Genomic DNA, 12,530 nt, shown 5'->3' with positions numbered 1-12,530 from the left:
AGGGAGCTGCTGCTGTCTGCGCTATGAAGTCTGACTCACCGATATCTGATCCGCTGTTGTCAGTACATCTGGATGGCTGCCGACAGCACCGCGTCATCCCACTCCTCCCTGCGCGACTACATACAGCCCTTACTCTACCCTATAGATGCCAAAATAATGTACAGCACATACACTCCTATATGTTTAGTCTTTCATCTCCATCTTCAATGCTGCAGCTAAAGAAAATACATTTAAATTTTAATTTACATTGAAATTATTGCGAGATACTCGCATAAATGTGCAAATGTCAGCTTCGTGCCTGCTGAAAATAATATTTTAGGAGCCATTTTGTTTACTGCAGCTTGTTTAAATGCTGAAAGAGACTCAGAGAGGGCGAGAATACAGAATGGATGCTGCCCAAGATTGTTTCACTGTGTCTTTGCTGTGTTTGATGGCCCCCTGCAGGAATCCGGAGAGACAGCACTGCACTACTCTGTACGGACTGCTGACCAGACCTCCCTGCACTTAGTGGACTTCCTTGTGCAGAACAGGTACATTTTTAACTACTTAATGGGATTTTTTTTCCCCCACAAAGAATAGAATTGCGTTTTTTTTTTGCAAGTTAAACAGCACACAAAATGTCTTGCAGGGGAAAGCTCAGCGCTGCTCAGCTCAGATTCCCACAAGGCAAACAGAAATGGGTCAAGCACTTGTTCCCTGCCTTAATTTATTCCTCTCTTTTCGATTGTTTACCCGCCGCTGCTCCAACTGCACACACAAGAAGTGGAACCCTCTTATTAATTAATAGCTGCGCTGGTACGGTGTCACGCTCGGCCCTCATTATTTAAGATAATTCTCTCGCCCATTCTGAGAGATACAAGAGATGTAAAAGGGATTACTTACCTGCTGTAGCAGTGTAGCATGAAGTTGGTTTTGCACGGCTTTTTAAATGACATCATGTCGGTCTTGTGTTATTTATTTTTTTATGACGGATTGAATTTGCTCACATTAGGATCTCCATGAGCACAAACATTGTCTATTCATCCTGCAGTCCACACATCCAGTCAAACACACACTTATACAAACTTGAATTATTTATCTTCAGACAAATAAAATAGTGATTAATAGACATGAATCCTTGTATTAATGACCTTAAATTATATATTTATCCATCCTGTGCTTTCACACATTTAATTCCATGTAAACGGGGTATTAAATACATTCTCACTCAGGTTTACATTTGATTTCTTAGACCTTTTTTAATATTTTACACACACACACAGTTTAATTATGTTTCCTGAAATGTTTGGAGATACTGTTTTAACAAACAGCACACTATACAGTGAAAACAAATTCCAGTTTTCTCTCGCGCTAAATCACTAAAGCCTGCAAAATAACACATTGACCTGAAGCTGCAAGACTGTGGAAAACACCCTGAGGCTTGTAACCTGTGTCCTGACTCTGTGTGTGTGTGTGTGTGTGTGTGTGTGTTCTCTCAGCGGTAACCTGGATAAGCAGACGGAGTGGGGGAACACGGCCCTTCATTACTGCAGCATGTACGAGAAGCCCGAATGCCTCAAGTTGCTCCTGAGGGGCAAGCCGGCGACTGATATCAGTGAGTCACCGCTCCTCTCGTTAATGTCATCCGTGCGCACGTATCCAGACTCCTAACTGTTGCTCGTCCCTCCTCCCTCCTTCAGCCAATCAGAACGGAGAGACTGCGCTGGATGTTGCCAGGCGACTGAGGAACACTCAGTGTGAGGAGGCAGTAAGTACAAGACCGCCCAGCTGGTGGTTTTCAGGACATCACAGTGGATTTGAATGCTCTCAAGAAAAACACTGAATCGCAAAAAACAAAATACGGAGAAATGAACGAAAAGGTTGCAGAGAATAGATGGCGGTTGATCAAACATGTTCGTAGGCAGATTATTCGGAGCACTAGATGGCAGTCAAAGGTCTGGCGGCAGCCTCGAGCAACAGTTGATGTATGTTCATTATTAACGCTAGTATGACCGGGCAGATACAAAAAGCTGTTTTATATGCAGTGTACAATGTCTAATAAATATATGAGGAAATGTAAGACATCAGTGATACTGTCTCCTTGTTAATTAATCCTACCCAGAGAAGACTGAACCCTATTACACATTTTTCACAGTTCATTCCGTGTCTGTTAATAGATTTTTATATTGGCGGGCAATTTATTGTCACTCCGTTTATCTTGTTGCTATTTTCCGTTTGATAACGGTTTAGGTGTGTGTAACGGATGATGGTGTGTGTGTGTGTGTGTGTGTTAGCTGGTGCAGGCTGCAGAGGGGAAGTTCAACCCCCACATCCATGTGGAGTACGAGTGGAGCCTCAGACTGGAGGAGATGGACGAGAGCGACGACGACCTCGACGATAAGGTTCGAACAGAGCGTCGCATTCAGTTGGACGAGCTGGAATTCAATCGGGCTTTCATCGCGCCGCCGCACCGGCCTGTTGAATCTGAGAATAAAAGAGCTTTTCGAGTCAGTCTCGAGTAGTGTTGCTCTAGAGATCAGTGGTTTGACTCTATAACTAAGATTTGGTGATTTACTTGTCAAACGTCATCTAAACATTGAGGTTAGAAATAAGTTTGTTTGAAATTTGAGTCGTTTTAACTCCTCAAATGGTTATATTTCAACGGTCCTAACTACATGCCAGACATCTGCAGATATTTTGACCTGCAATTCAGCCAATCTGCACTTCCGTGCATGTCGGCGCCGTCTCAGCTGCCTCATGTCCCTCTGCAGCCCAGTCCCATCAAGAAGGACCGGAGCCCGAGGCCTCAGAGCTTCTGCCACTCCTCCAGCCTCTCCCCCCACGACAAGCTCTCCCTGCCGGGCTTCATCAGCCAGCGGGACAAACAGCAGCGTCTGTCCTACAGCGCCTTCACCAACCAGATGTACAGCGCCTCCACCGACCTCACCTCCTCCCCCGTGGCCGACGGGCCGCCGCTGCCACCTAGGAACCAGGGGAAAGGTCAGACCGGCCCGCTCCAAGTGCTTTTGAAACCATATTCCGACGACATTTGCGGTTTTATCAGTGTCTAGTTTACATCCTGTAATGCAAATGCTGTCTGACTACTGTAGAGGGAAGATAGTGTTTGAAACTGTACTCTGTTATGTCTGTTCATGTTTGATTATATTCAGGACAGGATAAGGTGCAGATGAGTGCTTCCTAATCACTTTGTTCTCCTTTGCACTGTCAGTCAGTCCACACACACACACACACATACAAACCCTCCCTGCAGTGGAATGCAATTTGTCAACACGCGAACCGGAGGGCGGGATACAGGTGTCATGAAGATTGCTTACGCAGTAAACCTTCATGAAAACATAGCTGCAGGGGAGGGAAGGCTGGCGATGGTTCGCCTGTGAGAGTGAAGCTAAATGCAAACTTCATCATTATCCTCCGACACAGTATACACACGGTGCACTGTGGGCGTGCTGTCTCTGCAGTATCAGAATTAAAGATAACACTTCTTCTGTGGACACCAGCACTCACAGCTTCAGTGCATCACAGGGTGAGAACATTCTAAAGCTTACACTGCAAAACATCCATCTCAACAAGCCATTTTTAAATCCATGATTGAGTTTTTAAATCTTATTTTTCTTAAAAGTTGTGAAATCTCACCCATTTCCAGTTCTTTCCATTGAACCCTTAGTTCACGGTGCTCCGCCTGCCGAGCGTTCCGTTCTCTGTTCGTGATGACAACGCGGCAGATTACCCATCGACCGTTTGCTTTCACACAGGCGGGAACAGATAAAAGTTGGCTCCTCATTTCGAGCTGGCAGCCGGCGATTCCGTTGGCTGAAATGACGACTGTCGCTGGCAGATTTTTATCTCTCTAATTAACACCGACTCTTTCTCCAGCTGTTCATCTTTTTTAGCTGAGTCGCTTTAAAATGAGAACCCTGTTAAATGGTCTTAGATATGCTCATGATAGCGTACATACTTGACAAAATGCTAAAAGACTGAGGCTAAAGCTGCGTCTCTCCGGACAGAAAGTCGGCATCCTAACCATTTGAGGAGCCGCGTAGAAGACATAAAGAAACCATCACCTCCTTAAAAACAGCACTGGCAACAAGTGAAGTTTGATTTATTTCAAAATAAGATGAAAAGCCAGAATAAGAGGCTACATGACACATCTAGAATAGCCTGCTAACTCTTCAGATGCAGCTCTCTCTCTTTCTCAGCGGGTGCTGAAGAGCTCGGCCCCCGGCGGCCAGCTTCGTGCCATTTTTCCTCCTTTTTTAATTTTCCTCCTTTGCTTGCCACTGATAAGATTTCATCTTGTTATTTTACAGTGTGTGTGGGAGCAGCTCTCTTTTCTTTTTAAGACTGACATACTGTAGATTCTCTCCCACACTCCTCATCTCGCTCTCTTTTCTTCCTCTTTTTTGTTTCTCTATTCTTTCAGCTCCACACTTGGCATTCCTCGGCTCTCATTCGCACTACGCCACACTGGCCGGCACCCGACCATACATCAGTGAATATCCTGGTTTTATGTTCTCCCCCTTACTCGGCTGTGTGCCCCCATACAGTATATACCTGTCCCTCAGTTGTTTCTCCTTTACAGCTCAGATTCACAGGGTGGTGGTGCTTTATTTAAGTAGAACAATGGGACCGTGTAGGCCAGCTGATTCTCCAGTTGATTATTTCTCGCCTACATGGGGTTTTTTGGAATCATGTCCCACCATCCTTGAGCTGTAAACCCTCAACCACAGCTGATTCCTCTCTGGCTGAGCTCTCTATTGGCTGCTTTCACCCTACTTTTCTCTATATTAGGGAACAATTAGTTATTTGGGGTGCCGTTAAACACAAACAGGCGTGTTCATGAACAAATTCACAGATTAGAGACACCAACAAATGTGCTCTCAGCCCAAATGTGTCCCTTTTCATGATTTCGTATTCCAGTCCAGACCTTTCTGTTGTATATTTGTTCAGACAGTATGTTGTTCTACTTGCTCCTCCTCCTCTCCATGCTTCATTGTCCTCTCCCTTTCTCTGGGTGTTTTTTTGGGGGGTCTAACAGAATGACTTTTTTTAGGGGGGGCCGCATCACCTCATGTGTTTTATGTATCGCTCCTCCAGCTCCTCCCCCATCTGGCCCTCCCTCTACACTCACACCGGGAGGCAGCTCCACCCTGTCCAAGAAGAGACCTCCGCCCCCACCTCCTGGACACAAACGCACCCTGTCTGACCCACCCAGCCCGCTCTCTCACAGTCCACACAGTAAAGGGGGCTTGACTGGGGGTGAGACGCAAGCACACGTCAGAACAGCGGAGCTGCTTTCACTCCAGCCTGAAAGCGCCGATGCTATCATCGTCCAAAATTGCAGGGTTATTTTAAAAAGTCCTGCACTGAAATTAAAATTCAAAAAACGTGTGCAGAAAAAGCTCCTAAGAGGACCTTCAGTTCAGACTTATTTGATCAAATGTTAAATGTTAATAGATTTCTTGAGGGTTTTTAATTTGAAGCCGAGCAGACCAGTGGAGGCCTTTTTATTTCTCTTTGTGCAGTTCAAAGGTATGTTCAATGGTCGTCTGACTCATTAGGTGGATATGTGTCTAATCTGGTATTTGGTCTAAAGTTCAATGTGACTATTTTTAGGCCTTTTTAAGGAAATTATTCAGTTTACTATCACATAACATAAAAGAAAACAGCAAACCAATAATGCAGTTAAGGCTTTTCTCTGTCCTTTACTGCGAAGCTGTGAAAAGTATTAAACCCTCAGCTTGTCATCTGTGACGGTGGTTGGTCGTGTGAGGGTTAAAAATAACCTGCACTGACATTACAGCACCGTATCCAATACATTTGAGTTTAACTACATTGAATGGTGGACATCTGACTGAAAAATTTTGTACTTTGCTACTTTTAAGAGACAATTTGAATCATTAAACATCCACAAGTTATGCTGAGTTCACCGGTAAACTGCACAAAGAGACATCCGTGAGTCTGACTCATGTCACAGAGACGAAAGCATCGTTTTGTTTGACTCTGGTTGATCTACACGTGATCTTGTAACCACCACAGAAGAAGACACCTCAGTCATCTTACCTGCAATCTTGTGTTCTTTATGTGTATTTTGACTGTCATTCCACTTTTATCATTTGTCCTCTCTGGTGTTTTGTGCATTCTGTGTCAGCCGTACAGTAACACCCGATCACTAATTATCATGATGACACTTTATTGCACAACCACTAATTATCAGGGGCTCATAGAAAGCTCAGCCAGGTGACGCCTCCCTCATTATTATTTTTAACCATCACAGCATGTTTAAGTTATTTCCACATTTATATTGAATGAATCTCTTGGTCTGTTATGGTGTTGAGCGACCTGTGTCATCATCGATGTCGATGTTTTAGGGAGCGACTCCACCCCTCCTCCTGTCAGCAAGATGTCTCCTGTTTCTAACAAGTTTGAAGGAATTCCTCAGCAGCAAAGGTACAACATTTTAAGCTTGATTGGCTTGAAATGCTTTATTTGCTATGATAAAATATATTCCAGCTGATGATGCAAGCATCTTCTTGGATTCTGTTTTTCCATTTAACTTCATTTGAAAATCTCTTCCCAGCACTACTTCAAGCAACACAAAGTCTACACTTGGTCCACGGGTTCTTCCCAAACTACCTCAGAAAGGTACAGTCTTGGTCCAGTTTTCATGTTGATGCCAGCTGTTGAATTGATGAATGTATTCAGTAACTGTATGCTGCTCTCTCCAGTGGCATTGCGGAAGATTGACACCATACACCACCCGTCTATGGATAAGCCCAGCCTCCCTCCAGAGGTCTTCCAGAAGTCCCCGCCGGCGACCGACACCCCGCAGAAGGCTCCTCTGGCGGACAGGCCTCAGCCGGGAGACCTGCCCCCCAAACCGCAGCTGTCTGAACTTCCTCCTAAACCTGGAGAACTTCCACCGAAGCCGCAGCTCTCAGACCTCCCTCCTAAGCCTCAGCTGGGCGACCTCCCGCCCAAACCCCAGCTCAAAGACCTGCCTCCCAAGCCGCATCTCGCCGACATCCCCCCCAAACCCGGAACAGCCGAGTCCACTCCCAGGCCGCCTCCCGGTGAGACGGTGCAAAGGCCTCAAACGCAGCCTCCGCCTCCACCTCAAGCTCAGCCTCAACCGCAACCGCAGCCTCAAGACTCACCGTCACCTAATCAGCAGGCCACTATAGGGACCCCCACCCAACAAGCTGCTGAAGACACCAATGGGACCCCAGCGGGGACTGCGGAGACACCAGTGCCCCTGCCGAGGAAGATCAACACGGTATGAACACGCTTATCTTTTCGTTCTATTCTTTACATAAACAGACATTATTTATTAAAGATTCCTTTAGTTTTTTTTAACAGAATCGTGACCCAGGTACTGAACAGGAGAAATAAACTCTCAAGTACATGAACTCTAATGGAGACCCTGATTCTCAATGACATATTCATATATATCTTTTTCTGTTCTGCAATTTTGTGTTTGATAAATCTTAAACAACTGACCAATTAATCAGTCTATCTTCTATAAATGTAATACATGTGATGCATTATGCCATTTACGGGCTCTTCTCCTACTGCTGACCGTGTGGTTTCAGTTATTTCTACAGCTCCGTGTTGCATATTCAGTTGTTTTTAGATTATATTTCTCCATTTTCTCACTCAAAATACACTAGAAACAGTTACCCGATGAAATAAACTTAACTACAGTGGTCCAAGAGGATGCAATATTCCCACCTATGCATGAATATGACAGTAAATAAAATGTCAAACTGACCCTCCATTTTGAATTTATTTTGAGTATCTGAACCCGGTGGTCACAGAGAGAACACACTTAAGCTTTTATGTGATTTTGATGTATTTTGTTGCTTTTTCTGCCAGGTCTCTCTTTTAATATTCCTGGACACCTTTTGGTTCCTAAGCTAACTGAGTCAACAGAGACACGTTTGTTTTATCAATGGTAACAGTTTTGTTTTGTAAATGTCCAGGGGAAGAGCAAAACCCGTCGGGTGAAGACGATCTACGACTGCCAGGCTGACAATGATGACGAACTGACTTTTGCTGAAGGAGAGGTGATAATAGTTACAGGAGAAGAGGACCAGGAGTGGTGGGTGAGTCCAGCTTCAGTACTACGCTCTTGTTTGCAGCACTTGTTCTTCTTTGAACCATCTGAAGGGAACAAAAAAGAAACACTGAATGCCCCTCTACTCTCTTTCTCACACGTTCTCTTTGCACTTCCAGATCGGGCACATTGAAGGAGAGCCGGACAGAAAAGGGGTGTTCCCCATGTCTTTTGTGCACATCCTGAGTGACTGACAGTCGTAGAGACTTGCGCTACGCCTCTCCCTAAATTGGGAGGCCCTGTAAATAGCTATCATAACACCTCTTGTCACACGACAAGTGTCCTAAAAGAAGAAGAAAAAAAAACGCAACGAAGAAGAAACCCGAGAAGGCTGATCTAGCCGTGGATGCCTCATCCATGCTGTACAAAGAATGTGTATTCTTCCTTTCCCAGTATTATCTTAACCCTATAGCACGGCTGTGACGAAGCCACTCTCAAAACCCTAGTACTTACCTAAAGTCTATGTTTATGCTGTTACTGTGTATATATGTATGTAAATATATATATTTGTGTGTGAGTGTACATACATGTACCATTACTCTCTCTACCGGTCCGATAAAGCGTCAGGGCGGTAGACTTTGAATTTTATCTGTCTTGATTTTACTGGCCCTCAAGTAATTATCAGCTTATTTCTGAAAAAAAAAAAAGACATAAGAATTGGAATGTGAAATAGGTCATAGGTCACTATTTGTCTCTTGCATCCCTGTTTACCACCATAGTTGACGGAAGAGGCTGGAGTCTCCCACTGACCCCTTCCCCAGATGAAAACATTAAATGTACTCCTTGTTCTTGCTTTGTGTGTACACGTATTATGGTTGTTTTACAGTATAGAAACCTGCTGCTACTGTGTGGTGGAATATCAAAGCCTGTGGTTCACTGTAGGTCACTGATTTACTCCTTGTTACACTGTTCACTGTATGTATGCAGCTCCGTTTGTGAACCAGACGCCATCGCCACAGTCCTTTCACCTTTTCTGTGCGTGGTGTAACAATGACTGGAATTGAGTGGAGTGCTGCGTTAGACACTCACCTCAGGGTTCGAAGAGCCACTATTAAGCAGGACTGCGTAAAATAAATGGTTATCCTGTTGAAGCCACTATTAACGACAAGTACAGGAAACTCAGGACGTCGGAGCAACAACTTTATTTTCTGAAAGGCTAAAGATTCCACATTAACCTCTGTTCACAATTCAGTGTCTTGTTAAAAACACCTCATGAGCTTGACTTTTTTTTTAAGTTTGTCACGTAATAGCATTCCACATTACTGGATCCTGTACATTTCCAGGTTTGCCTGTGAACCAGAGAGGTCTTTTAAAATAGACTTTGTAAAAGGCTTGAGCGCCGATGTATTGTCACCCAGTCCTCTGACTTGCAGTCCCCCCCCCCTCCATGTGAAGGAACAAACCCAATCAACCCATTGTATCATTAAAAGTGCTGTACTTAATCTGAGCCTGCTCTCTTGCTTCAGCCCTTGACATTTTTACTTCAGAGTAGGGTGCATTTTTAAAGCAGTTTATTCTAGATATTTCAGAAAATGTGCTGTCACACAATTTTGAGGTTCTTTGAGCTAAAGTGGCTTCATATTTACCCAACAGGCATAATCTTGCATGTCCCTAAATGTATACCTATTCCTGTAAGAGGGACGAACATTAAAGACATAGTTTAGATGAAGTTCAAATAATTCTTTATTATCTCAACAAACTACAACCAAAGTTTACCACAAACTTCTACAGAGTCTTTTGGATTTATCAACGCAGGAAAAATCACTTTAAACAAATACTTTGTGTCACAACACAAAAATAGCATTTCACCAAATAAAACTAGTCACAAACAACCATACCAGGATTTACTGGTAAAAAAACTAAACTATTTACACACTTGACTTCTTTTGGCCAGGTTTTGACCCTTGGGCCTTCTGCACAGACTTGATGACGCCTACAGCGACTGTCTGCTTCAGGTCTCTCGCTGCAAACCGACCTGAGGAGCACAACAAAAATGAACTGTTAAAAACACGGCACAAGTCAGATTTCTTGTGCTTGAAGATATTAGACTTGGCTGGATGTCGTACCTAAGGGAGGGTACGTGAAGAAGCTCTCCACACACATGGGCTTGATGGGAACCAGTGTGACCGTAGCAGCATCTCCAGACTTCAGGGCCTGCGGATGGTCCTCCAGTTTGTTACCGGTGCGCCGGTCGATCTTCTCCTTCAGCTCAGTGAAGCGACAGGTCACATGGGCGGTGTGGCAGTCCAGCACAGGAGAGTAGCCGGCTTTGACCTGTCCTGGATGGTTCAGGATTATCACCTAAAGACAAAAAAAAATTAAAATAAAATGCAAAATCCCTTCAGCACAGAGGGGAAGCTACACATTTCAGGCTCGAGTTTCACTCAATTGAACAAACCTGAGCTTCAAAGCTGATGACATCTGATGGAGGGTCCTGCTGGGCATTGCCGGCTACATCCCCACGCCGCAGGTTCTTCGCGGCCACGTTCTTAATGTTGAAGCCAACATTGTGTCCTGGCAGAGCGGTCTCCAGCCCCTGGTGGTGCATCTCGATGGACTTCACCTCAGCAGTGATCTTGGCCGGGGAGAACATCAGGGTCATGCCGGGTTTGAGGACACCACATTCAATCTTACCCACTGGCACGGTCCCTACTCCTGAAAGGAAGAACAGTTTCATGTCAACTCTTTAAAATTACTTCTAAATTTTATCAGTGGACAACTGTCGCTTTCCTTCCCCCACCCTAATCCCTCTGCTGCACCATTTAAAAGGACCCGTGAGCAGGATTTCTAACCTCCAATCTTGTAGACATCCTGCAGAGGTAATCTCAGGGGCTTGCTGGTGGTGCGCACTGGTGGCTGAATGGAGTCCAGGACTTCTAGTAGAGTTCTCCCACTTGCGTTCCCTTCTCTTCGTCTAGATTTCCAGCCTTGGAACCAGGGCATCTGTAGAGAAAGACGTTATTTTAGTTCAAAAGGTTTGCATGTACTCAAACATTTTTTTTTACTTCAACCCATCTTTACCCTCTGAGTTGCAGTGATCATGTTCTCTCCAGTCCAGCCAGATATTGGAACGAAGGGCACAGTCGCGGCCTCGTAGCCGATCTTCTTGAGGAAGCCTCGAACGCCTCGAACCACCTCGTCAAAGCGTTTCTGGCTGTAAGCGGGTTCGGTCAGATCCATCTTGTTCACACAGACTATGACCTGCTTGACCCCCAGAGTGTAAGCCAGCAAGGCGTGCTCTCTGGTCTGACCGCTCCTTGACACACCGGCCTCATACTCTCCTTTAGCTGCAGAGACCACCAGGAGGGCAACGTCAGCCTGAAAGGACAATGATATTGTTTAAAATAAAAAACATATATTGAAGGATACATAAAGTGCAGAAATGATATGCTGCTTACCTGTGATGTCCCGGTGATCATGTTTTTGATGAAGTCCCGGTGGCCAGGAGCATCAATGATGGTCATCGTGTATTTTTGAGTGTTAAATTTCAGCAGAGAGATATCAATGGTGATTCCTCGCTCACGCTCAGCTTTCAGTTTGTCCAACACCCATGCAAATTTGAAGGAACTCTTCCCCATCTGTGAAAGAATATAAAACAAGTCTCACAACAGTTGTTGAAACATTTTGTGTAGCATTTTCCAGCAAGGTGTTTCCCCCCCTCTTCCTCACCTGTGCTGCAGCCTTCTCAAACTTCTCCAGTTTTCTCTGATCGATGCCACCACATTTGTAGACGAGGTGGCCGGTGGTGGTCGACTTGCCGCTGTCGACATGACCGATAACCACCATGTTAATGTGAGTCTTCTCCTTCACCATGGCTGGATCCGAGTTTGCCGAACAAACAAAGTAACTACAGTTTTCTGCGCTGAACTAAATGCTTTCAACTTCTTCTGTTCAATGATTCTGGCCAGTGCCAGTGGCTTTATACGCTCCAGGTGGCCACGCAGACACGTAATTGAAAGCAGGTGTGCTGCTTAATTAAGCTTAATTAGTGGCCGATGCCTGTTTGGTAAAAACGGAATATTTGACACTGTTAAATACTAAAGTAACCTGAACACCAAAGTACTTAAATGCTGGAAAATAATCCCTCACAGATGTTATGTTTTGTGAACAGCAGCGAGAATGATATAAATTGAATCTTTAATCAATGTGCAGCAACAGGCAGTTACAGTCAGTTGATCCAACACACCTGGTTGTTAGATGAGATCATTAGTGGCTAATGATCTCATCTAACAACCAGGTGTGTCATTCAGTCTTTGAAGTAACGTCTCCGTCGAGCAATCCTGACTGGCCACACAGCATGAAAGGAAAAAAAAAAATATATATATATACATATTAAATATGTAGAAGTGACTATAAAATAGGACGACAAGGCGCTAAATATAGATTCCACCTTCACCCATTGTGCTAAACAGTCAAA

At 44.6% G+C, this 12,530-nt stretch overlaps 2 protein-coding genes across 6 annotated transcripts in view; one reads left to right on the top strand and one right to left on the bottom strand.

Moving 5' to 3' along the window:
* asap1b (ArfGAP with SH3 domain, ankyrin repeat and PH domain 1b) overlaps nucleotides 1-9,575 on the top strand; it is a 46,366-nt gene extending 36,791 nt beyond the window's left edge. Inside the window, exons 18-29 of one of the 5 annotated variants that reach the window (XM_079291739.1) lie at nucleotides 445-530; nucleotides 1,479-1,594; nucleotides 1,680-1,747; nucleotides 2,274-2,381; nucleotides 2,751-2,979; nucleotides 4,421-4,489; nucleotides 5,095-5,256; nucleotides 6,369-6,447; nucleotides 6,578-6,642; nucleotides 6,726-7,273; nucleotides 7,980-8,102; nucleotides 8,233-9,575. In XM_079291739.1, the coding sequence (XP_079147865.1) occupies nucleotides 445-530; nucleotides 1,479-1,594; nucleotides 1,680-1,747; nucleotides 2,274-2,381; nucleotides 2,751-2,979; nucleotides 4,421-4,489; nucleotides 5,095-5,256; nucleotides 6,369-6,447; nucleotides 6,578-6,642; nucleotides 6,726-7,273; nucleotides 7,980-8,102; nucleotides 8,233-8,307 (1,728 nt within the window). In that variant the 3' untranslated portion in view covers nucleotides 8,308-9,575. Of the gene's footprint in view, nucleotides 1-444; nucleotides 531-1,478; nucleotides 1,595-1,679; nucleotides 1,748-2,273; nucleotides 2,382-2,750; nucleotides 2,980-4,420; nucleotides 4,490-5,094; nucleotides 5,257-6,335; nucleotides 6,448-6,577; nucleotides 6,643-6,725; nucleotides 7,274-7,979; nucleotides 8,103-8,232 lie in introns of all 5 variants that reach the window. The other 4 variants (XM_079291740.1, XM_079291743.1, XM_079291741.1 and 1 more) reach the window with 4 other exon arrangements.
* A 406-nt stretch (nucleotides 9,576-9,981) lies between these two features.
* On the bottom strand, nucleotides 9,982-11,926 carry eef1a1l3 (eukaryotic translation elongation factor 1 alpha 1, like 3; the record flags this gene model as incomplete). Its single annotated transcript, XM_079291756.1, has 7 exons — nucleotides 9,982-10,088; nucleotides 10,180-10,414; nucleotides 10,512-10,768; nucleotides 10,906-11,056; nucleotides 11,135-11,431; nucleotides 11,512-11,691; nucleotides 11,783-11,926. The coding sequence occupies 7 exons, from the start codon at nucleotides 11,924-11,926 to the stop codon at nucleotides 9,982-9,984; spliced, it is 1,371 nt and encodes a 456-aa protein (XP_079147882.1).
* Nucleotides 11,927-12,530: the final 604 nt, after the last annotated feature.

This window comes from Melanostigma gelatinosum (assembly GCF_949748355.1).
Source record: "Melanostigma gelatinosum genome assembly, chromosome: 20".
NCBI classification, from domain to species: domain Eukaryota; kingdom Metazoa; phylum Chordata; class Actinopteri; order Perciformes; family Zoarcidae; genus Melanostigma; species Melanostigma gelatinosum.
Note: the sequence above shows the minus strand (reverse complement) of the source record. Positions and strands in the feature narration are given on the sequence as shown.